The 26,019-nt window shown below is 42.9% G+C and overlaps 1 protein-coding gene across 1 annotated transcript in view; it reads right to left on the bottom strand.

The window, feature by feature from the left end:
* INPP5A (inositol polyphosphate-5-phosphatase A) overlaps window positions 1–26,019 on the bottom strand; it is a 141,115-nt gene that overhangs the window by 82,231 nt on the left and 32,865 nt on the right. The window contains exons 4-6 of the mRNA XM_027902827.1: window positions 11,445–11,508; window positions 7,797–7,900; window positions 508–560 (exon numbers count right to left, since the gene is read on the bottom strand). Of these exons, the coding sequence (XP_027758628.1) occupies window positions 508–560; window positions 7,797–7,900; window positions 11,445–11,508 (221 nt within the window). The remainder of the gene's footprint in view (window positions 1–507; window positions 561–7,796; window positions 7,901–11,444; window positions 11,509–26,019) is intronic.

Genomic DNA, 26,019 nt, shown 5'->3' with positions numbered 1-26,019 from the left:
GGAGCACAGTGAGGGACACTGGGGCCATCCTGGGACTGACTCCTGGCTCTGCTCACAGGCACCAACCTGTCTGACCTCCCCTCATCAAGAGCTTCCTCTGATCCGAATGGTCCCACCCTGATGCTCTGTGTGAGCAGGGACACCACAGTGCACCTTAACAACTTCTGGAATCACAGAATCTGCTGAGTTGGATGGAAGAGACCCACAAGGATGATCAAGTCCCACCCCCAAGAGTCACATCACGTGCTCCAGAGAATCATCCAAATGTTCCTTGAGCTCTGTCAGGCTTGGTGCTGTGACCACTGCTCTGGGGAGCCTGTTCCAGCATTCCTGAACACTCTGTGTTCAACTGATCATAAAGCAACTGTTTGGAACCAACCTGCTCTATGGACAGACCAATCTACACATGGAAATACCTCCTTTGAAACAACTGTTAACAAACCCAAATGTTAACTAACCCACACATAATACACATGTAATCAGAAACAACTTAAAGATGCAACTTACCAGTCAGTAATACACCATCTTGTTCGAATGAAACCTTTTCTGGACCACTTGCACTGAAAAACACGTAAAGAAGAGTCAGTCACCTTAGGTAAAGGATTACTGTGAAACGTACTAACACAGAGAACAAAATAAAACAGAGCTCATCCATACACTATAACCAAGAACCACTGAACACAAACTGAAGTACCCTGAAAACAGATATTGTGTCTTTTATAAATCCTGGAATCATTTATATTTTTGGTCCTGCAGCAGTTATAAACTTATGTATAAAATTATTATAAACCACAGCACTTGTTTATAGATGAAAGATAACCAAACAGGAAAGCTTTACGACCGTATTTATGCTTAGCCTAAACCAGCAAATTCTGTGCACAAATGTCCTCTTTGCAATTTTACCTGAACTGTAAAATGTCATCAGAGATTTACATCAAATTAAAATGAATGAGATCTGCTAGAAAGCTATTTCTCCTGCTGAGCCAACCCACCCTATATTTCTATAAAAGTTAAGGGGAATTTAAATAATGGTAAAACATTACATTCATCAAAACTGCACCGTCAGTGACAAAGCCACAAATCAGCTCATGCCCGCACGTGGCACTTATGATACAGCAAAAGGGGTTTTTCAGCACCACTCCTGAGCCACTGCCACAAATTACAGCCTCCCACAAGAAGACATGATTCTGAGTCCTATTTACGCCCTGTAAACAACGCATGTTGGGCTAGGCTAACGTGCTCTGGGAATAAACAGTGCACCACACAGGCCTGAACAATGGTGCCAATGATTTGGTAGCAAGTGACTGCGATTCCTTATTGTGAATAAAGTGCCAGTCCCAGCAGAGCCCACCCTGGCAGAGGAACCACTCCCGAGGCACTGGCCAGGTGTATTTTCTCCCCCTCTGTGAACTGACAGTCCTCAGTCTCAGACACTGCTGAGACAGTGAGGGGCCTCACCAACCCAAACTGGGCTGTCTTAGAAGGAGCAACAGAATCACAGAATGGCTTGAGCTGGAAGGGACCTTAAAGATCATCTCATTCCACCCCCTGCCATGGGCAGGGACACCTTCCACTAGACCAGGTTGCTCAGAACCCCATCCAGCCTGGCCTGACCACCCCTCTCTTCAGGCACAAACACAGTGTCTGCAGCCAAGGTCAACCAGATACACCACAATAATAATTATATTTTGAATAATTATCTACTTTATTGCAAATATTTTCTTTTAAACTCTGAAAAACAGCCTCTTCTGCAGGTCCTGCATTAGCTCTGGTCAATCAGGGGACTGGAAGGCAAACACTCCAAACTTTCCTAACAGGATCCATGGCTGAACCACAAACACGCAATCCAGGAAGGTCTCTTCACAGTAAGGTCTCTTCTGTGATGATCACGAAGGCACAGTTACAAGTTGAGATGCCAACACTTATTCAAGAGCAAAGCAATGAAGAAAGCTAAATGCTAAAAGCATTGGAAATTGGCTCAAATTTAATCTAAATCGATAAAAGGGAGCTCTGTAATTTCTTTCTTAAAAATAACTACACTGAACTTTTAAATACTGAAGAAAAATACACAGAACTAAAAATCAAGTAATCCAAGCCTATGATGTGGCCCAAGATAATGTCTTCGATCAAGCTGACATTTTTCATTTGCTATTTTCCTCTTTGGCAACAGGACAGGTACTTCAAAAGATGCAACACCAAAACAGGGCCAATCAGACCATGTTGCTTAGAGCCACATCCACTTGCATTTTGAGCATCTCCAAGGACAGTGATTTCACAGCCTGTCTGGGCCTGTCTTCTGCTGTTAATCCTCATGGTGAAAGTTTTTCCCAGATTTAGTCAGTTTTTCCCTTACTGCAACTGCTGGCTGCTGCCCCTTGTGCTGTTTCTGCACACCCTGTCCCCTCCCTCTCCTGGTGGCACAGACAGGCTCTCTGGCATCTCCTTCCACATCCCCTGCTCCAGCCCCAGAGGTGCCTCAGCTACACTTGCTCCCCTCTGCCCTCGTTTGCCTGGTATGGGGTTCCCAAACAAGACACTGTAGATGTGATATGGCCTTGGAATGCCAAATTGATGGAGGAGTCTATTCCAGCATCCCTGTCACAGCATCCCTGCCCTCCAGCACACTGACAGCTCCCCAGACTGAGCACGGCCAAGCTGAGTGTGTGCTCCATCCTGCAGTCCAAGCTCCTAACAGAGCAGTTGGATAGTCCCAATTCCAGCATCGACCCCTGAGGAACACCACTGGCAACAAGCTGCCAGCTGCACTTTGTCACCACCCCATCACCCCGAGGGCTGGCCAACTTTCCCAGTACAGGTGTCACCAACTGGGCTTCCAGAACACCGTGACAGACTGCATTTGAAGTCCTTGCTAGAGTCAATGCCTACCATATCCACAGCATGCCCCTTCTCCATGCAACTGGTCATCCAGGAAGATTTGCTCCATCAGCTTCCCATGCCTGAGGAGATGCCACCTGGGACACTTCCTGAAAATGGCTGTGGCATGTATTTTCCCAGCCCTTTGTGAGGGCAGGAGGAGCCTCACTGACATCAGCCAGATCCCTTCTCCCCTGGATGTGCCGTGCCTGCTGCCACAGGCTCATGCACTACAACTGCTTTATGGTTTCGTGTAACCAAAGACTCTGAGACCCAGAGTCCTGTTGTCAATCCTAATCCACTTCTCCAGTGGTGTCTGGAATCTGACTGGAATGTGAAATCTGATTCCAGGCACCCACAGGACCCCACTCTGGTTCTGCCCCTGACACCTCACCAAGACAAGCGGTACCAGCACACAGTGTGCCCAGCCCTTGGCACCGCTGACGGGCTGTTTAACACAAGCCTGTGCTGACACGAGCCAGTGAAAAGGTATTTGCAACGAAATTTGTATTTTGTGACATGGTAAAATACAGAATTTCTCACCAGAGCTCGGCGTTTCCTCACACACATGCTGTGAATATGGGTTTAAGGGCAGTGGTACACCTGAGAGGCCACTTTGCCAACAATGTATTATAACCACGGTAAAGGAAGCTCTGACACCTCACTATCAGGAATCCTCACCAAAAAAAATATATTTTTTAAAATCACCATTTGAAAACTCGTAGTTACATTCTGCCAGCCTTTTCTTTGTGAATAGAGTCTCCGAGGAGATCATGCTGACCTTTTAAAACCCCTCAGAACCACCACCTACATAAATAACCCCTGCTACATTGGGGGAAAGGACCTCCAGACAGCATTAACATGAAGAGAGAGGTTAGAGAGGGCTAATGTCAAAAAGCACTGTGAGCAATAAGTAATGCACACAAACCATGATTGATAATGACCAGCACAGAGCCTTAATTCATCTTTTCTCCATCATTTTACTGAGAGGGACCATATCAAATTAAATAGTGACCCAGCAAGGGTTTATTCAACCATACAAAGCAGGGCATGAAGGAAAGACATATTAAAGTGGTGATGACTGTGGTGTAATTGCAGCTCCTTAAAGGAACACCACAGCTCCAGGGGAAACCTGGGGCAGGAATCAGCCAGACACTGACAGCACCGAGCGATGCTCAGCACTGACAGGACTTCATGGCCTCAGAGCATCACGCAGGACCCGTGTTCCATCTGCTCGCAACATGCTCAGTGTTCAACTAGCCAGAAAAAAGATAAAAACAATGTAGAATGTAGTTCCTACCCCAAAATGACTTCCTTTCTTTCCTTAGATCAGTTGCTTTTGTAACTATTGGAAGTCAGCATTTCTGTGTAATGCTCCATTCTGCACCATTACCAAAAAGCAACAAGTGGTGGACAGAACCATGAGGGTTTGTGCTTCTACCTGGCCTGAGGAGAAACCAGCATGAGAGACAGGGGAGGAGCTTCAGCTCCCACTGGAGAACATCACCTGTGCCTCTGTACCATCAAATGACACTTTTTTTACTGTGTAACTGGCATATTCCCCCACCTCAACCTGCAAAATGCCTTTAGATATAAATTGAACACACTTATTTAATTCCTTTAACTTCCATAAATAATTCACTTATTAATGACTTGTCTATTTAACATGAGGAACACAGAGGTTTGTAGGCTTTGGGCCCAATGCAGCCCAAGAGCTGGAGCACCTTTCAACATCTCCCACACAAAAATGTCATCCTCAGCATCAGATATGAACTGAAGCTGAACAACAGGCCTTTCATATTTTTGGATCACTGATGTGCTTTAATATTTCCAAATATAGTATTTGGAAAGAAGAAACTTTTGGAAACAGAATGTATAGAAGAACAATAGCTTGGGAAGGAGGAAAGAGAAATTTACTTCCTATTGCAGATTTCAAAGCAACCATCTTTATTTTTACTTTAACAAATAGTCACTACCTGCTCCACCATCTGTAAGCCAGCATAAAACCAGGTGGAAATGACAGAGGTCATCTGTATGCTCTCAGAGAGGGATCTACATTTTAAAATAGGAAAAAAATTCCTACTTCATGTCCCAGAAAGGGGATATCACATCTTTCACCTTAGAGTATTAAGTCTCTTCTCAGATCCTCTGTTAATAGGATTCCTTTAGCCAGCAGATGGATTGTGAATACAGGCAGTTTCATCTACTAAAAGACAACATAAATCATCATTGAGAAAGGAGAGACCGCAGTAAGGTTATCACCATACAGCCTCCTCCATGAAAGGTTTGCATTAAAGCATTAGTGAAATTAATTCATCTTTCATAAGAGCTTTGAGCAGTATCTGTGATCTATGATAACAACCAATTTCTCACTATGGGAAAAAAAAATTACTCTGGCCTGATAGACTACACAAATCTGCTTTTTTTAAAATGGCCTAACATTATCTGGAGTGTTGCTCCCAGAGGCATCATTTGAGGCTTATGCCTCGCCAAGAGGACCCATAAATCAAGGCAGAAAGTTTTGTTAGTTTTATATGCAGTGGGCTGTAATTATTTTGAATTGCATTATGCCTCAATCATTGTAATTACTTTTAGATCATCTTTAAGCAGCAGTAATAAAAAGAAAAGAAATCAGTCTTAAACCATTTCTCACACAAAAAATTGCAAATGTGATATGAGAGGTCTGGCTAAAACACACAAGAACATGTCAATAGAAAAATTCAGGCAGATAAGCTGCTCGTGCCTTCTGCTGGGTCAACCCAAATTTCCAAAATACACATTTTTTAGTGGCCTTTTTATTGGCATTGTTATTATCAACATTTGTCTAGGAAAAAAAAAAAGGGTGATAACAAGATACATTTTAGCTTTAGAAATAGAAACATGCATGAGAACCAGAGCTATGTCCCTGCTGGTTTTTGCTGTTGCTGTGTCTGTGTTTGAGAGGTTCTTTGGTCTCCAGTCCCCAACAGAAACAGATTAGGCTGAAAATCACTGCAATTATTTTCCAGATGTGCAGGTCTCAAGGAAATACAGTGGGTTGGCCCATGCCAGGGGCAGCCAGGTGAGCACAGTCACAGGTGAGAACAGCAAGTGGCAGAGCTGCAGGAGGGATCTGCTGTTGTCCCCATCACTGCAGTCCTGGAGAGCCTGGATCCCTTTCTCCTCCCTCTGTGCAGAGCTCCGCAACAGCTCAGGATGTTCCAGCCTGTTCCATGGGTCTGGCTACAACACCATTCCCAGGAATTGTGCTGAGGGCGGGAACAGAACTGCATGTTCATGGTGCTTCAGGGATTTGTTCATGTCTTAATAGCGCATATTGGTGGATTATCTCTTTTCCTGTTTATTCCCTCTCCATGTAAACACTATCCCTGACAATCAGAATATGGTGCTTTCTGCTCAGAATAGTCATTGAAGGTACTGGAACAATGGGACCAGTGTGAAGGTGTCAGAGCCTCCAAAGGGATTTAGATGCTCATTGGGTTCTGGATCCCACAGGCTTGCCCCGAAAGCAGCACTGGAGGGTGTATCGAATGGAGAAGCTGCTGCTGCTCAGGTAAATGTGGGAACATCTGATTCCTGAGCACCCACAAGCAATGAACACAATCCCTGCTCCACAAAAACGTGTGGGAAAGCCCTGAGACTCCACTATTGCTCCAAGAGACTGTGAAGAACTGTTGATGTAAAAGGGGTAATAAACGATGCTGAACAGGTCTCAGCTTTGCCAGTCTCATGATGAAACAAGAGCAGTCAAACAAAGGAGTAAATAGTTCTCTCTGGGTATCAGTGGGCAATCCATAACTTGTCCTAGTGCTGTGAGGTGGGGTGGCAGCACTGACCACCCTGTGCAGTGTTCTCACCTCACTCTCAGCCCTACTCGGTTCCTGCTCACACTGCCAGTCTTGGACACTGCACCTCAGGGACTCTCAAAATGATGTAACACCTCACTTCAAAGAAGCATTTAAGATGTTTATTCACAGGAGATAAAAGCTTAGCAAAGTTATGTCAAAGGTAGTTTCCCTTCCAGTACAGACATATAAAGATAAATAATTCAGTATCAAAGTCAAGAAAAAGAACAAATCTTCACCCCATCAACCTGGTAACTATTTATGCAATGCTCTGCCAAGCCCACAAGTACTGTATAAATATGTCTGTGTATATTGACAAATTCTAAATTAATTTTAAAAGTTTATTTAGTTCTTCCTTTTATTAAAGTAATAACATGCCTGTTTGATCCACAAATGTTATGGAATTCAACAAATTTTATTCACTTGGCTTGAGGAAGACATTAACCATTAAATACTCATGTTCTAGATGTTCCTTAGAAATTAAAAATGAGAAAATTAAAGTAAATGTCAAAGAAAATAACTACAGGCAAAGTCTGCACTTGCAGGTGCAGTGGAAGAAACCTCTCAGCTCTGCTTGTGTTTCTGGTTTTGACAAGACCTTCAACCTCAAACCTGCATCACTCCCCAGTTCTTCTGAGAACAAGAGGGAGTCTGAGGGCAGCCTCAGAGGACACCATCAGTGTGTGCCCAGTCGTGCCCCAGAAGCAGCTCCCTTTCCCCAGTCCACCTGCACAGAGCCCTGGCTGTGGGACACACCCTAGCAAGGAGCAAGGCCCCCTGAGACAGCCCTGCCATGGCATGGTGTGCCACCTTTTGGGGTTTAAATGCGCAGATAAGTCTTTTCGTCACTGTCTCTACCCTCCACAAGGATTTCCTACTATACAAAGAATTCCACTGGAATTTGGTACATCCATGCCATGACTTAAAACACGTCAAGAAACCAACCAGCAAACAAAATTACAAGACTCCATTATAATTATACCCTTATTCATGTCACTGAGAGGAGCTGTTCAAGTAATCAAAGCAAATCACAATCAAACCCAGCATTTGGGAATGCTCCACAAGGACTGGACGTACCTCAGGGAAATAATCCTGTGGAAACTTCTCTTTTTCCAGCATGGGCGTGCTTTCTAAAGTGTCAGAGTAGATTTCTTTCCCAGTAACCTTTTTATACTTCTTAGCTAGGAAGAGAGATAAAACAAAATTAACATACATAACCTCAACATTTTGAGCAACTTCCCGCACTCACTGGCAGAGCAGTGACATCTGCAAAACAGCTGGCAAATCAAAAGTGTGCAAGCACTGAACTGTTCTGGGGGGAAACCAGAGACCACTAAACCAGGTATAAACACACCTGCTTATAACAGACACCTTGAAGCTACAGAGTTATGGGTATTGTCATCTCTACTATAGAGAGCCCTATAAAGTGCTGGAGCTCCTAATCATGACCCTGGTCTCTGCACACCCTTGCACTTTAACCCTCCTCAGCTGCTCTGTGACCCTGCAGCCCCCATCTCCTTCAGATCATGCCTTTCTGGCCATCAGCACGTGAGGCTGGCATGGGGATTTACAGCTGGAATGGGTGCTGGCTTTGTACAAGAGATTCAGTGGTGATGCACATCTCTTTCCAGCGTCTCTAACGAATGGCTTCATCACAGACAAAACCAGCACAGATCCCTATGGATCTACTCAGCTCATGAATGAGAGGTTCTGCTTCTTGATCCACTTCATACTTGGTCTCTCTCCCGATCAGGGCAATGTACTGACATGTCTAAGGTGAGAACCTGACTTATTTTACAAACTCCTCTGACACAGGAGTCTGGGCAGCTGTTGTACAGCTGCCATTACACTGGACCTACCCAACCGTATTGAGGTTTGACTGGGAATGCACAGGAGAAAAACTCCAAACCAACTATTATCAAGAACCCTAAATTGTCCAGTTCTACTGGATATCTGGTGAAAACACCAAGCGGTACAAAAATGTGTCAATTAAAGTTGTCTGGATGAAGTATTTTATTTAATCTGAGGAAGCATTTACTGCAATGTAGCACTATGTCTTCAGGGGGAAAAAAACAACTAACATTCTTTATGTGCCAGTCACTCTGAGGTCTGGCTCCTACAGGAAAACTAAACAAATATCCCGATAAACTGACGAGGCATCATTCTGAGTGGATCATGGATGGATGTGCCTCTTCCAGCAAGTTTAACAGTGTCAGCAGAGATCCCGATGTCATTTGGGATACAGAGAAGACCTGGCAGAATTGTAAAGACTGAAGGTTTCTGCTGGGAGAACCTCAGTAAAAGGCAAAGGGAGGCACTTCCCCCTCATCCACACTGGCACCGACACTACGCGTGAGCCAGTGGCTTGTTGACACCAATGCTGAGCAGTGAATGCAGGGGGAACACAGCCTGTCCCCAGCTAAAAACAGCTCTGCTCATTTCTGACTTCACACCAGAGAATAAGATTCTTTTTGTAAATCAAAGTGGTCGACTGGAACTGGCTAAAACCCTTCTCCGGAGGATGGCCCTTCAGAACACACAGCTTGGTACTAGTTTAAATTGTAAGCAAACTTTTGGGCCTCTGACCACTGTGAAAACAGTCCAACACCTCTGTGCTGCAGCAAATAATACGTGAGGCTGTAGGAGAAAGATGTTCTCATTTTAAAACTCAGATACGTCTTCCTGAGATCTGAAAAACAGAGACAATCTTTTTTTTCTCCAAAGTCTGTATTCAGTCACATCCAACTGTGCAGTGAATTTTGAAAAGCCACAGTGATGTTCTAGGAATACTGAATTGCGTATTAACATCTATTTTTTGCACACTTTAGAGTAGAACCAGAATTTCATAATGATTTTTGTGCAGAGAATGTTTGTATCCATCTGGATTTTTCTTCTGATTTAAAGGCTTAATACACTGTGAAAACGTCAACAGTCATGAAGAGAAGAGGCAAGTTTTACATTTCTCCTGAAAGATGGGGGCCTTCAGGGTCATATTTTACAAACCCTACACCGGGAGACAGATTCTGCTCTACGTTATGAGAACAGTGGGTGACTTACAACAGTGATTCACCCATTTTCTTGGATTTTTATTAAGAGGTTTTTCCTTCCAAATGATACCTGGGCCAAAGACATCTTTATGTGAATGGTTCACATCTCAGCTGGCTCTGCTAAGGTTTTGTAAAGCAAAACAGAGCACTGACCATTTAAAGCATTTATTTTCTGGAACAAGTATCTGCTCACTGCTTCCCTACTGATTGTTTTCCCTTACATTTTCTCCTTCCACTTCCTTTTTTAATTCTTACGCTTCCTTTTAAAAGCCGCACAGTAGAGAATATGTTGCCAAAGAATGATTAATAAACCCCAAAAGCTCCTCTTTTCCTAAAGCAGCTGCCATTTCCCTGTCAGGTGGGGCTGGAGCAGGACACGTCCCATTTGTGACCAGCAGGAGGAACCTCCAAGTGGAGTTCAGAGTGAAAGTGCTGCTCCCCCAGTGCCGGTGGGATGAGGCTGCGGGCTCAGGTGTGCAGAGACAGTTCACAGATTATTGGCACACAAAGTCATTCAAGTAGCAGAATGAATGAATGAATAGCCACCGTTCCACCCAGGGCCTGGGCAACAACTGGGACCCTCTGCATTCCCCAGTGTCCACAGTTCAGTCCCTTGTGTGCACAGTTTGTTACTGAGTGTCTGCAGAACGGCTCTGGTCTGGGAGAAAGCCCAGGTACAGCCTCTCTTGGGAGTGCCAGCACTTCCAGGAGTGTTCCCATATGGTCTGTCAGAGATAAAATCACTCTGCCTGCGATGTTATAATGAAAATGTTCCTTCAGCACTGAAACCAGTGGTGACAGGACGACTTATGTCGGCTAAATCTTGAATAGCTACACATGCAGAACTACCGTTCAAATATTTCAGGGCAGGAAGACCCTGTACCCTCAATTACACGAGCAGAAAGAATCTGTCTCTACTGAGAACAAAAATAATGAATCTATATAATTAAGACAATTAGTTCACTCCGTCGTTACCATCATTTCAACAGTGTCTCAAATTAATGAGATGCTAGATGGAGTATTAATGTGGCTCAGCTCAGTGAGCTAAATTAAGCTCAGGGGATTTTTTATATAAAATATACACAGTTCTCAACTGAAATAACATAAATTTTACATAATCCTTTCTATATTCACCTCTGGAAGCATTCAATAATTTTCTATCATATTTTTAATATTTAATGTACATAACCTTGCATTACTTTTAAACTTGTGAGATGTAGCAAGACCTCCAGCCTGAAGGATCAATGTGGGTTAAAACAATGCCACCCTCCTACTGACCTGCTCTGCTCCTGAGTAATTTAAGCCATAAATCTACCTCAGCTGCTTTGCAAAACGACCATTGCTGTTGGACAGTTAAGGTCTTGGTCCTGTATCTGATCTACATGGAAGAACCTTGTGGCCATTCAGCGTTCTGAAATCCTCAGGGATCGCTATGGACTCAAGGGTCCCTGGGAATGATTAATGCTTCAGCTTGCAACCTGTGGCCAGTCCATTGACTTCTCCTAAGAGGTCTATAAAAGGTAAGAAAAGCAACGCCTGTCACCAAGGGATCTGCATGCAAACGGAGTCTGTATAACATAGAAACACTGCCAGGCACCACATCAGAAAAGGGGGTGGAAAAGCTGCCTCGATGTATAAACCCAACTGTCCTTTAAAAACATTTAATTCCTTCACTTACCTTTAAAATCAAACTGGTAGATGTTTTTCAAAGATTCATGAAGAAAGTAAAAACTTCCTAGAGCCTGTAACAGAACAATAATAAAATATGAAATTATAAAAATATCCACTTTGGCTAAGTAAAATTAAAAGAATATCATGGTTTTCAATTAGAAAAAACCAATCAAACAAAGAAAAACACAGAAGAAATTTATTCATGTTTAAATTTTCTAAGATTTTTAAAAATATTAATTTCCTTTGTTGCTTCTTTGAAGTTTCATCAACCATTATAAAGAAGATCCTTACCAGCTGACTGACCATGGTAAGGGCACCACATTTAGCCAGCCTACATTTAAACACCAAATGGATGGACACGATGGGTGACATCAACTGGTGCCCTTCTAGGCCCCAAACACAGGCCCCCAAGGTCTGTCACAAAAACCTGACAATATTTCCTTCACTTTCAGAGCAAAACCAAGCTTCTGGAGTTTGTCGTACAGGAACAGGGGAAAGTTCGCAATTTTCTAACCTGCACCTCAAGCTTCTGGTAGAAGGGGCTCCACGAGCTCTCAACAGCCTGACACTGAAAAAGTTCCTCAACAGGGACAACACCCTTTGCCTTCCTGCTACCATCTTCTCTCCATATGCCCCTTTTCCCAAGACCCTCCAGGGCTGCCAACCCAAGGGTGCTCAGGCCAGCAGTCCCTTCCTGGCTCCGCCTGTGCCATGGGAGCTTTGCCATGATGAGACTTCCAGGTACTGTGAGTTTGCTGCTTGCTTTGCCTTCTCCTCAGTCATGTCATACAGTGCTTTCCTCCAGTTAATGAGAGGAAAATGACATGTTAGAAGAGAGCAAATGAAAATCAAGTGAGAAATTAAAAAGCAGTGTAAATAGACATAGCGGAATACGAAAAAATTTAGAAATTTTAAATGAGAACTTAATAAGCCTTGAAATACATTTGATGCACTCAGCAGAAGCTGAGAAAACAGCAGCCTGCCACTAGATAAACTCTTACTGAGAAGAATAAAAGAAGCAACGCATTAACCAAAAAGGATGATTTAGTTTCATTCCACTTTGGCTCGGGGACTGCTGCATTATTTATAAGACACTGCACATCCAGAGATTAAACATTTGCTGATTTGTCAAAAGCACAAACATGAGGTCCTGCCCATCTCCTTGACATATTAGTCCATCCAACAGAAAACACTGTCACACGTTTAATTGATGAGTATACGTCCCTGCGACCCAGGCGGATTCCTTCGGGCCTTTGGGCTTCTTTTTCATAACATGGAGGAGGCGAACAGGCAACTGCAGGAGACACTGCTGTGAAGGACTCAAGGTTAACTGTGCTGCAACAAGGACACACCGCCAGGAAAAAATAAATCCTGGTACAAGATAAAAGCACTGCCACCTGATATTCCCAGTTGGTCCATCCCTTTCTTCTACGCACAGGGCAAAATCTGACATATATAAAGATAACACTTTGCTAAATAATACTACTCTTTAAGAACTCAGTATAAAGATACAGCTTTATTTCAGCTTCTAACATGGCCTTCAGAAGGAAAAAAAGGAGCCTCGGCAAGCACCTGGAAAGTATCATCCCAATGAGGCATTCACAGCAAATGAAAAAGGGATCTTGGAATGGGAACTCTTGGGCTATGCCAGTAATGTGTGGCCAAGACAGCCTACCTGTGACATCTTAGTGCTGTTTTTAAGGGAGTCCCACAAAGCAGGACAGCAGGATCATGCAGTCAAAGTACCTCCAGTCCCTGCCCTCCCCCATGCAGCCTCCTCAGACAGGAGACTCAGAACTCTCCTGGGCTGAAGCCTCCCTCCCCTCCTGAGCTGCTGCTTCAGCCTCTCACCACCTTCATGGTAAACTTTTCCCTTTATTCTCATCAGAATTCTCTATGCCACAGCTGAGACTAAGTAAAAAAGACTAAGTAAAAAAAAAAAAAAGTATTTGGAAATAGCAATCTGTCCAAATCAGGTACAAATAACGTTAAATCTGGGTGACAAAATTAAGAACTCTGAAGCTTCTCATGTAACATATCAACAAGTAAACCAAGAAGAATCCAGATGCTCTAAAACCTGTTTTATTTAGGTGTCATAATTTTATTAAAAACAGGACTGTCACTCATCTTCAAGCTACAACTTCCTTTCTGAGTGTCACAATTCGCTCACTGCTTGACTTCTTACAGTTTTAATCTCAATTTTAAAAACTAATTTTGAAGACTTATGCAGCGAAAGTTTGGTTTGATAGTCTGCATTTGTAGCACAGAGTGTCAACTACTCGTGCACAATGAATCTGTGACATTGATGAAGTAACTCCGTTGATTTTCAGGAACTGATACCAGTAACATTAAGACAGCCTTGGGCTGTGCAATTCCAAACACTCCACTGAAAAGAATCAAAACTATAATGGAATGGAAATTACAGCTATCGCTATCTTCCGCATTGTTATAGACTTAATCAGGTTTAGGTACATAAATGTGAACTTGTAAAAATGATGGAGTGCACTTATAATTCCCTGCCCTAACGCAATGAAATATATGTAAAAAAAAAACCTTCCAGGGCCTAATGCTTAGGCCCTTTTGTTGAGATGATTATGTTAATTCAATTTATTTATCATAAAATGCCAGTTTAACAATACAGTTAAATGAGATTAATTTAAAGAATAGAACCTTGCTTTATTTTCTTATTTACAATTTTAATGTCCTTTGGAAAAAGCAGCAGGGGCACATACAGCAGCAGCAGTACATACAGTATCTAAGTGATACAACACAGGAACACGTTACAGATTATAAACCATCCAAAGAGCTCAACTTTTAAACATCTCAAACACAAAGAAAGCAAGCTGTTATTTTTTCCACTTTAAGCGTTGTTGAAATGGATGACTTCTGCTGTTAGCACAAGTTCTACACCACCTGTAAACAGGTGCTTCTACTCAAATGGAACCTTGGTGGTTATGCCGTGCACCGTCCCTTCCTCGCTCAGTTACAGAGCCTTCACCAGCGCAAATCAGCAGATCTGGGAATACTGCAGCCCTCCTTATTCCCTCTTCTGGGAATACTGCAGGCCTCGTCACAATAGCCCTTCTAAAGCACAAACCTGGAAAACAGCGTGCACTGAGGGCTGCTGAGGTTGACTTCATCACACCTCAGACACGATGCACGCTCTGCAGCTGTGCTCCTCTAGACAGTGTCACCCCTGAAGGGATCAGTCTGTAGCCTTTCCTCTCCTCTCAGAGCACCCGAATTTCTGAGGGCAGGGCTCAGACACAGTGCAGCAGACCTCATCAGCCACTCTGATCCTGAACAGAGCACTCCTGCCCCAGGGAACGAACAGGGCATGGTGCACTCTCTGCCACGTGTGAAGTCTCACCAGAGTGAAGTGCAGGGAGCAGCCACAGGCTCGTCTGCTTGACTTCCCAAGCAGTCTGCAAACACAAACTAGTCATGGATTCTGTTTCAGTAGCCTCAAGGCAGAGTGATGAATGGACAGCTCACAGTTAGGTTCAGATCAGAAAGTTCTTAACTTGTCAGGCCAACCTGCCTGCTCCTGGGCCAGTAACTATCAAAATCACCACGTTCTAGAGTACCAGAAGCTTCTAGAAGTTCAGGGAGACAAGCCCAACCTGTTGACCTCAGGTGGTCACACGGACAGCACATGTAATTCCTGGGACTAATCAACCAGGTGAATTAAGAAGGAATACTTCCCTGTGAGGGTGGTGAGACCCTGGCACAGGTTGCCCAGAGAAGCTGTGGCTGCCCAATCCCCAGAAGTGTGGCCACCCCATGATTCTATGATTTCTACTCTACTATTAAAGCAGGGACTGAGAAGACACAAAGGGCTTCATCAGAGTCCAGCTGCTCCCAGGAGTACATCCACAGTTCAGAATAACACCCATGCCCACAGGGAAATGTCACACAGTCACTGCCAGTAGTTGTACTGAAATTTAGTCACATTTTGCTTCCCAGAGGAGTTTAAACATTGTAAATAGACATGAATATACATATATACATCCAACTAAACCAGCAGATAGCATCAAAGCAGAAAGGTAGATGGCACAGTCATGAGCAATACTCAGTTTTAGCTTGGCCAAGTTCCTTAGAAACACACAAGATGGTAAAACTGATTGCTCTGCTGTCTCCCCTGCTCACTGTAACTAAAACAGCTTGGATTTAACACCCCTAAAAATCAAATAGTCAAACCAGCACATAAAATCCTGCAAGTAGAGCAGGGAAAATTTCTTTTGTAAACTCCTAGGACCTCTTTCAATATCACAGTCACTAACTGCAGAGTACACAGGCAAACACATCCTGGCTTTTGTAAGAATGGCCCCTCCAGAAATGCTCAGGAGCTCAGGGAGAGGCCAGGCATTATCTCAGGCAATGCTGCTATTAACAACTGCTTTTTCCGGACTGACAGAAGTACCTGCCTGTTCCTACCACGTCTGTGTGGGGACCTGTATTGCAGCTGTAGACACAGAGCAACATTTACCCTATACTGGGCACGGTAATTAGAAGCGCTTTGCATCTCCCCCAAAAATGTATTACGGAGAAAAAAAACAGGCATCTTCTCCCTGCTAGCAGACTGAAGTTATACGTCCACTGTGTTTAATTAGCTTCTAGAATGATACTCATTATGGTATTGGACATTTCTTTCATTATTCCATACCAAAAGACTCATCTGGGAAAACTGGTACTGATGGCAAGATAAACAAATTGGTTGTGATGGATTACACATCTGGCATAATTACAAACACTATTCCTTTGATTATGCGGAAATTTTGCCACAAAAGTTTGAAGATTTAAACAGCTATAATTTTTTTAACAGTTAATTGGCATAATTTCTTTTTAAAGTAGACCATTGCAACTGTGGAGATTTAATGCATAAAGGAAATAGCTGAATAAACGTTTAATTACTGTACAGAGTAAACATTTACTGCATTACCTCACTAAATGTGATAGTTAATATATAAAGATTGCTTTAAATATATTTAAAACAAATTGCCCATGATGACACAGAAACTGTAATTCATGTAGTCATAAAATCCATAATTAGCTTTAATGAATATTTAAAGTCAAAGTTCAGCCCAACTTTTTCAATGTTTAACCTACTATATCAATATAGTTCAAGGAATTCATTTATCATAGAACATGACAATGTCTGAATATGAATTAGCGCGGGCACTGCTGACAGGAAGCCCTTATCTCCTACCAGCCTTTTTGGCTCTGCTGAATGTCAACAGCGAGTTTGGCAGGCCTGACACTATTGATTGCCCGCCTGCTTTGCTACCAACAATTAAAAAAGTATTTCACATGTTTATAAACCCGAACATCAAGAGCAGGTATTACTTTCCCATTAGCGAGATGGAGTCTGCGAGCCGCCACATCTCAGTCAGGGCAAGCTGAGCACAGCACTGGGAGCTGCAGCGGCCCCAGAAGGGCCCACAGCAATGTCACACAGGAGATGTTACGGGCACGGCACGGGGACACTTTATCTGGGCTCATTTATGTCACAGTGAAGTTTAAGAGACTTCAAAGAGACAAACCTGAGATGGGAAACGGCGGGGCCTGACCTTCCCTGCGTGCCTGGGGGATGCTGAGAGCTGGCAGGGTTGCGGCTGCCCAGCTGCCCCCAGGCCAGGCCCCAATACCCAGGGACTGTGGGGTACCCTCCTGCTGAGGGAGGGACTGTGGGGGTACCTGATGTGAAGGGGTGCCCTGCCCCAGGATACAGCAATAGCAAAACAGCTCCAAAATTCTGCCAGGGAACAAGCTGCTGGCTACCTTGGGTTTCTGTGGCACTTTAGAGACACTTTGTGAAATCAACCACCTTTAGTTTGCCATAAAAAAGTTAGTTTTGATACAGCTGCTCCTTTCCCAAAAACGGGGGAAGGGGAGCTGCAGGACAGGCTGGTTCCCACACACCTGAACAGTGACTGATGAAGCATCGACACCACGAGCGACAGTGCAGGGTCTGCCCGCAGCTCTGCCACGCTTGACTCACTGCAGCCAAATAACACCAACCGTCTATTGCCCATTCAAGGTTAAAAACCAGGCTGGGTACACACATCAACCCATTATAAAATACTCTGTCACTTTTTATTTGCAAACAAATTAGATGTCCAGCAATTTATCATTTCCTGAATTAGACTTATCAGCTAAAGCACATACAATTAAAGTGCCATTGAGCCTGCCCGGATAGCCCTGCTCCACCTGACGTGCAGACGGCCGGAGCCCGATCCGACCATTCCAAACAATTACACGCCACTCCCGCAGCCCCATATCGCAAACACAGGTATCAGCTTCAGTTCAACAGTATTTGAATAATTACATCTTTAATAAAGTGTCAAAGTGAGTGGGCTCCAAACGCTCAGTGACAAACTTCAAAAACTCTCTCGACGCACCGGAACTCGGTCTGTATTAAAAACAACAGTTCAGTTCCACGTGACGTTCCCATTAGTGCAAATGGAATTGTCCACTTGGAAAGGGTAAAACCAATGGCAGGATTGGCACTGCAGACTCTCTTACTCCATAAAACCTAACCCAATGTTATGCATCATAACATAAACATGCAATGTTTATAAATAAATAAGAGATATATTTGTTTATTTACAATACCCATGTTGTGAAGAAGCCACCTGCACTTTTATCCTACTGGTGTCTCTAACACTCATTTCCCAGTTAAGTCAGTGCTGCTGCAGCACTGGAGACTTCTGGAAGCAGAAGCAGCAGGTGCAGCTGGTGGGGATAAAAAAGTGTCCAGCACTAGGAGTCCCTAAATCCTGAGGACTTCTTGACTATATTAGATTTGTACCTGCGAAGACCCTTCTGCATTTCTACATTAATTTCCACATGCTGGTTTTGACTTCAAAAGTTCTTTTGTCTTAAAAGAACCTAATTTGTTTATAATTCACTTATTTCACAGACCTGCTGATTTTTCAGACCAACTCTTCCAGCCATATGGCTGCACCAGGCTGGGAAGTTGACCTCCAACTGCTCCGTGGCAGGTGAATCACCTCACACTGCCTGTGTTCCCAGCTGTCAGACCACACAGTGTGGTTTCCAGCCATCCTCAACTCACTTTAGCGCCACAATCTTTGCTGTTGAGTCGAAGTTGAGCATCCCCAGACATACTTGTAACATCTAGTACTGCTCTCTCTTCCTTCTTACTTCTTCAGAGCAGCCCCTTCAAAGTGCAGGACCAATAACAATGCAACTACCAAGGAGGATAACCACTATAAATTTACCACTAAAAAATCCAAATAATTAAAAAATAAGTCATGATTTGGTTTTGCTTTTATAATAGTTGAATTAAACATAATTCAGGAAACAACTGATGCACAGGTATTTAATATAGAGCTTTATAGCTTGTAATGTTTATTCCTAGTCTCATTACCAAGATTTAGATTTTCAAACAGGCTTATCTGTTCAGGTTTCTGTAAAGGTTGAGACTTGTCTACATGACAGACCGGATAACTGTTTTAAAAATTCCAAGATATCTAAATCCAAAGTCATTTAAAATCTTAATCAAGAGATCAACGTAAAAAAAGAAACTTGTTTGCCGTCCTGGTCATTACAGATACCTCAGAGAGGTCTCTGCTAACAGCAGTCAGCAATGGTACATTTTCTGGAATAAAAACCAAGTCCCAGGAGCTTTCATTTTCCTATTTTGAAGGCTAACAAAATGACAGATCTTCAGCTAACATGATCCATCTCTACCACCTTCTCTTTATAATTTCGTTACAACAAACGAAAAATCGTATTCAATTTTAGAAGATTATTTGAGACCAGTTAATTTAAGAAGAAAAGGGAAAGATTAACAAACAAAACCTCTGAGCTGTGTATTAACACCCCTGCTGAGTAAATGAATAACCCATATGTAACCTACCACAATGACAAAGAATATTTAATATCACATTTAATACTGATATATTTCACAAAAAGATTTCATATTTTAATTAAAAATAAATTCAATTTTAAAAAAAGTCAGACAGAGGTTCTTTTTCTGAAAACCAAGATTAGTGACAGACCGAGGAGCCAACCTGAGCTAAGGGAAGTGTACGTGTGCTGGGCAGTTACAAAAAAAGGCCACTTATCAATATTCCTAAACGCAAAGTAGAGCTCTCACAAAGTCATTAATCACGCTGTTATTTAATATTTCTATTACACAAGCACTCTGGAGGCCCCAATCAGGATAAGAGGCACCCAGCCTGGCTCCGCACCAGTGCGGAAAGGAGGCGGTCGGAATGCAGGATGCAGAGCTGCAGTTCAGGGCCACGCTCTGGATTCGGCCCCAGCAGGTTTTAAGGGATCTGATGGCAGGGAGAGAGTGTGATCAGAGAGCCAAAACCTTTGCTGAGGACATTCAAAGCCAGAGCAAAGCGCCTTGCCCTGCTCAGAATATTCATTGGCTCCTCGAGATGGGAAAGGACAGAAAAAAAGTCTAATTTCCATCAGTGAGCAGAGCAGACAGGATAAGCAGAAGTGCTTCTCAAAAGACACACAGGTAAATGCTAAATACTTCATAGTTATTTCAGTGTTAAGCCTCATGGAGAGCCTAAAACATTTTCTGGACAGTTAATAGTTCACAAAAAGATCAAAATATTGTCCAAAGAGCCAGTTTTATCCCATGGATAGTGGCAACAGTTCTTGAACTTCAAGAAACAGAGCTTGAGTCTCAGGCTGCAGAAGATAACACAGAAGAGCAGAATACTCTCTTTCAGCTACATTCTATATTCTATGTCCCATGGATTTTTGCAGCTGGGCCTGGCCAGCAGGAAGAGCAGCCCAATGGAAAGCCCTTTCCTTCTGGGCACTGGACAGTGGCTGATCTTGGTACTTGGACCCAACCTGGATGGCTTCTGAGCAGATGGGAGACACTGCTGGATGCTTAACGATTTACCAAGTTCTCTTCTAGTAAAAAAAAAAAGTTGCTTTATTTTGGGGGAAACTGGTAGGCTGGGTGACTCCTACCACATTGACTTGATTCTAAATAATCTTAATTTTAAAAACTTTAAATCAATTCAGTGTTTCATTGATATATTCTTACATAATACACTCAAGATGGCAAATTCAATTTGATGAGGGGGCATTAATGCCCATTTCATTTAGCATTATACAGGTCATCTCCAAATAGGAAAGCACCATGTGGTAAAAGGTTGTATTTAGCGTGTCACAGTCACTGGTGGTTGTTTTGTATCTCAGAGAACCTTTGTAGCTGCCTCAAAATAAGAGATGATTGATTTACAAAGTACCAAATTTCAAATTTCATATTCTAGGGCTAAACATCAAATAATTGGACAAAGCTGTCCCCCTGTCTGACCCATCACAATCAAGCCCCTTTCAAGGTTGACTGCCTGCATAAGAAATATGTGCATAATTTCATTTTGTCTCCTGTCCAACATCCAATGTTAGAAGTTAATTAAATTGCTTGTCCATTGTATTCATCCACTTACAAAGTTAATGATATTCTGTTCCTGAATTAAAGAGAATTTTATAAAGCCTGCGCTATGGAACCTGGCATGCTGTACACCGAGGAGCTGAACCCTGTCATGGTTCCTGATTGCAGCTCTCCTAATTAGGAAACAAAATGAATGTTTCTGTGTCTGCCAATGCAGAGGACAAGTCATTCCAACAGCGAGGGTAAATGCTCCGTACAATAGCAACTTAATAATATCTCATGTTTGACTATAATAAATTCTGCAGGATTAATAAACCTGTTAAATTTTTAAATTACCATAACAAAGATGAACTGCGGGGGAACAAGACAGACTCAAAAGAGGGTCACAGACTTGAGGGACAGAACAGCTTCTTGCAAGGGCATCAACCTTGAGGACACTGAAATCATTGATTTTCGTTCTAGTTTGAGATGAAGAAGGCAAGCACAATGCTATGGCAATCCGCTGGACAAGCTGGGATTATTAATTGTAACTGTACCCCTCTGGTGCTTTTGGCCCAGTTATACCAACCTGGTACCTGAGCAAGACTCCTCCCGAGCAGCCACACAGCCAGAAGTGTAACACAGCTGCAAACCCAGGACCTACAACGGCAGCCCTGCCATCCCAGAATGCTGCTGGGGATGGGGCTGATGCCACCACGAGCCAAAGCCAGAATCCAGCACAAAGCCTACACACCGTGTGACAGAAAACAACCACGAGGGTGAGCAGGACCCCTCAGCACACTGTCCTGCACAGAGTCCCACTTCAGGATACCCTCTTCCATATTCAGCACGGAGGAGTCTTCCAAGGCTGATGTCCCAGGAGATGCAGTCTGTCTCACCTCAGTCCTTGCTCTGAGCAACCTGGACTAGTGAGAACGTTTCCTGCCTGTGGCATGAGGTTGAACTGGATGATCTTTAGGGTCCCTTTCAAATCAAACCAGTGTGGTATTCTGAGATTCTACCTGGTGCTGCCCAGATATGGCCATGCTGGAGCTGACACATCCCGGCAGCACAGGGTTTGCTCCCAGAGATGAGCCTGAGCCAGGTCCAACCGGGTCCCATGTGACACACCTACACTATTGTCACTGCACTGCTCCCTCAGCCACACCACCATCACCACATGTCACCACTCTGCTCCCTTTGGGCAGCCCCAAGCCAGGCTGTGGGGATGTGTTGCCTCAGCCATTGCCACTGCCGCCAAAGCTCCCCAAAGGTGGTTCCAGAAACGTGTGCAGCACCCACACCATCCTGCTCTTTTGTTCAGTGCACCAAACTGGAAACTCAAACCTGGGACAGCAACATCAGCTGCCTGACACGTTCAGGAGAAACCTGGAGTCCCTTAGCACAGAGCACGAAGGCAGAGGTACCTGGGCCAAGGGCAATGTGCTTGTAACTCCCTTCTGAACACCCTCCCTACACCTGGTGTTCTTAGTCTTTCATGCAACATGCAGAAAAAGTCTGAAATCTCTAAAAACAAAACTACGGTTTTCAGTGCCTTATTTGTATCACTACCATTACGTACTGAATCACAAGTACAATGAGAATTGCCCATATCTGACAAGCAAACTCTACCGACTTTTTCCAACTTACTACAAAATATCTTCGATAAAAAATAGGAAGTCTCTCTCCCAGCTTTTCTTTGTCTTTTATCTGATGCTGTTGATACAGAGTCGGTGGCAAACACCAGACATGTCCCTGCACTGACCCTGAGCAGACAGAACCGACCCAGCACAGTGACTGCCTTGCTTTGCTCCACACGCTGCCACTTCGGTTACAAAGTGCAGATTATATGAGGGTTTTAATTATTATCACTAACAAGGGGCCAAACCTGGTATTTCCTAACAGGTTTCACTTCACTGAAATGAAGAGCAACACAGTTTATGTGATCAGGTATTTTAAGTCCTTGTGCCCTTTTTGCACCAGTTGATGCACTGATTCCATAGAGGTACAGTGATATAAAACAAATAATATAAACTTACTCTGTCAAAGTTCAGTAAAAATACTGAAAACTGGGTTAGGAAGAATCCTAAAAAAAAATTTCAGTACATGCAAACTAAAAATAAGTGCATAGATGAAAACACGTGCAGCATACCTTGTTTAGCAAATGTATGAAAACATCAGGATTAATGAAAAGAAACTACTTTTCTCGGAATTATATACAATAATTATATGCAGAATAACCAAATGCCTGCTGCCACTTTGCATTTCTTCATGTACACTTCAGAGCAATACTTTGTCATAATTAACTTTGAACTTTGCTCAGCATTTTCTTCAAGTGGTTTTATTTCCAAAGTAGGGCTACATGGACCGATCCCAAAGACGTATTTCAACTAATGTAACTTTTTTTGAACTGCAACTCATTAAATGGTATTGGCAAATCAATAAGGACATAAAGATGTAAAGCTTTTCTTTATGAAATAAACCAAATTATACTCTTTTAATCTAAATACTCAGTCAAGTCAATTGATAATTAAATCACGTGGAAAACCTGCCCTGTTATTAAAATCTTTTCATAATGTCCATGAGAGTTTGAGCATGCACTTATATAATGCATAATATTTATGCTTCTACCTTTCAGAACTTTTCAATTTCAATTAAAATCCTGTAATTTTTATTGGGAATCACATTACATGCATGATAGAGATAAGTTAATTAAAGGACAATCAGTTCTAAGAGATGGCCAACAATGAACCTAACCAGTTTACAAATTACCTACGGGCCACTCAACCAGAGCATGCGGACAATTACAGAAAAGCTTTAATTGATTTTTAAAATTTCAATAGTATGGTACATTTTGTACATTCATAAGTACTCTGCCTGAGCTCTGATTTCTAGCATTAGGGGAAATACAGGGACAGTGTGGAGCCTGGACTTGAAGCTCAGTGCAATGGTGACATTCCTTGTGCACCCCAAACCAGCCAGGCCTGCACCTCAACTCAAATATCTGTTTTACATGGTGTCATGTTTTAAGATAATCATATTTTAAAAGAACACATTCCTGACTAATTACAATTAAAAGGTATTTAGCACACTCACTTGAAGCTGGTTACAGACAGGCAGGTTCCACTGCTCTGATGACAGACAAGAACATTGTTCTCTGAAAATTCTGGCTACCCAACTGAATTACTCAAGAACAAACTAGAAACTGTCACTCTCTGACTCACTGGTAACACAGCAAACAGAGCTCCTTAATGCCCTTTTGTCTCGACATCCTATAAAGTCTGAAACAAAAGGTTTGCTATGGCCTATTCCTACTGTCTCCTCTTTGTTTCACTGTGGGGAGACTTGACAAGTCCCAGAGCACTGGCTGTGAGAAGGAAAGACCAAGCAAAGGCATCTTCTCACCGTGGAAGCCCAAGGACATTGTGTTATGGTAGGAACAGAATCTCCAGCAATGCTGTGGATGCAGGAATGCGGATGCAGCGGATGCTGATTCGCAGGGAACTCATTTTGTGAAGCTGCCCCTGTGTGACAGACATCCCATAAACAGTGAGCACAAACGCTGGCTCACATCTCCTGACCTGCTTATCCTGGTGAGAGCCTGGAGATGAACGGCACACCAGGATGGACAAGGCCCACACCTGCCAGCTGCTCAGGCACACCAGCTTGGATTTATCCTGAAGCAGAAATCCAGCTTCATGGTAGGGGCACCTTGGAAGGATGTCACCCTCCCTGCTGGAAGAGCTCCTCTCACAAAGGAAACATGACAAACAGTTTAGGAAGAATCTGTTAGAAACACGTTTGCTATATCTTGCTTGGAACTGCAAATCATCATTCCATCAATGCTTTACCTTTGGAAGTCTGAGGAGAAACTTCATCTGTTGAACTGCCACAAAGGAATTCAGTGTTGAGCCAGAAGCAACAATACAGCTGAACCCAAAGGCTTTACCACCTTCATGGTGGTGGCCTGGCCTACAAGGGCAGCACTTCAATACCCATCTCTGACTTTAAAAAATAAATTAAAAAAGAAAAACAAAACTAAAAGACTCTACAGAGCATATGAAAAGTGAGTTGAGATTGCTTAATTTACCAGTCTGTCACTACTACCTTGCTCAAACCCTATTTTTGGCCTTGCTACCATCACCATATTACCATTACTTTCTAGCTTTGAGCTAGTAAATGGTAAAGAAAATATATCTAAGCATTTTAAGAGCAGCAGAGCATCATAAGGCACTTTGTGAAGCTGATCCATCAGTAACAAAAAGCCCACTGTACAAATAAAGCTCATGCTCCTTGATCACATGGAATTTGATAAAAGGGAATACGGGAGATGAGGACTAAAAGCCTCCAAACCTGCAAACGAGGCCTGACTTCACTAAAATTTCCAGTGGAATTAACTGAAGATCTGTTCCTGCTCAGGATGATGTCAATGCTCCTGCATGAACTGGTAGTGACGGTGCTGAGCAGGGCACTGTGGGCTCTGGTTGCTCTCAACAACAACCCAAAAAGACAGAATTCCAGCCTGGAATTACAGTGGGGCTCAAGACGCATGCTGGGCTGCTGCACTACCAGAACTACTGCCCTTCTACATCTCAACTGGAGCACAAACAAATAGAAAGCATTTTCCATTCCTAAACTGGAAAATGTTTTCTCACAAAAACAGATGAATTAAAGGCCTGAAGATAAGGCTCTTTCAAAGAAGTGGAAGTTATCAGACAGTTGTGCTGTTATCAGTCAGTTGTGCTGTTAGTCCACCTACAGGAAGGGCTTTTCATCCTACGGGCTCACACCTTGATTACCAAAAGCCACCGTCTGGAATGTTTCAGTAACAGTGGAAAAGAGAAAGAAAACCTCTATATTGCTAGAAATAATAACTTGAATTTTATTTTAAAACTGAGAAGACAAAAATAGTCTGTATAAATCAAACAAGTTGTCTCCTTATGTCACTTTTATGATGGACATTAATCTTAGTTTCTAGACAGAACTGCTGTCTGATGTAACCACGCTTATTGACTTAATGGGAAGAAATTTATATTAGTCTAGGAAGCTGTGATGAATGCAGTCTTAAAGTTCAATGACTCAAACACTTAGTAACCTCAAGCATTGACCCAGGTAGACATAAACTTAAATCTTAATTCTGGAGCATAAGTTTGTGCTTCATTCACATTTTGTTGCTAAGACATTTTGAACCTTCATGTGCTTTTAC

This window comes from Empidonax traillii, unplaced genomic scaffold (assembly GCF_003031625.1).
Source record: "Empidonax traillii isolate 1590-97213 ecotype Southwest subspecies unplaced genomic scaffold, ASM303162v1 scaffold912:size315693, whole genome shotgun sequence".
Lineage (NCBI taxonomy): Eukaryota > Metazoa > Chordata > Aves > Passeriformes > Tyrannidae > Empidonax > Empidonax traillii.
The sequence above is the reverse complement of the archived record's forward strand: the minus strand, read 5'-3'. Positions and strand labels throughout refer to the sequence as shown.